The following is a 385-nucleotide window of genomic DNA, read 5'->3' as shown; positions in this document are numbered from 1 at the left end:
GCTGCTGCTGCTGCTGCTGCTGCCGCTGCTGCTGCTGCCGCTGCTGCTGCTGCTGCTGCTGCTGCTGCTGTCTCGCGTGCTTGGTGTTGCTGCTTTTTTCCGATCAGTTTTTGGGGATTTGCAGCAGCAGATATTTTCGGAGTTGAGTGTCTGCTGCTGCAGCAACTGCAGCAGCATCATCATAATGAGCTGCTGCTGCTGCTGCTGCTGCTGCTGCTGCTGCTGCTGCTGCATGTGTGTATATTATATTTTTGTATAGGCTGCAGGTGACGCTCGCTAAGGAGCTGGATTTGGTTGCTGTGAAGGGCTGCAGCAGCAAGACAGCAGCACCGCTGTCTGCTGCTCATGCTGCAGCAGTAAAAGCAGCAGCGCAGCAGCAGCAAGC

At 55.8% G+C, this 385-nt stretch overlaps 1 protein-coding gene across 1 annotated transcript in view; it reads left to right on the top strand.

Annotated features, from left to right (window-relative positions):
• Positions 1-280, top strand: part of EMH_0082200 (uncharacterized protein) — a gene marked incomplete at both ends in the record, with an annotated part of 2,943 nt that extends 2,663 nt beyond the window's left edge. Inside the window, one exon of the mRNA XM_013500486.1 lies at positions 260-280. Coding sequence (XP_013355940.1) covers positions 260-280 — 21 coding nt within the window. The remainder of the gene's footprint in view (positions 1-259) is intronic.
• Between the last annotated feature and the right edge of the window lie 105 nt (positions 281-385).

This window comes from Eimeria mitis, genomic scaffold (genome assembly GCF_000499745.2).
Source record: "Eimeria mitis Houghton genomic scaffold, Emh_scaff5457, whole genome shotgun sequence".
Lineage (NCBI taxonomy): Eukaryota > Apicomplexa > Conoidasida > Eucoccidiorida > Eimeriidae > Eimeria > Eimeria mitis.
Note: the sequence above shows the minus strand (reverse complement) of the source record. Positions and strands in the feature narration are given on the sequence as shown.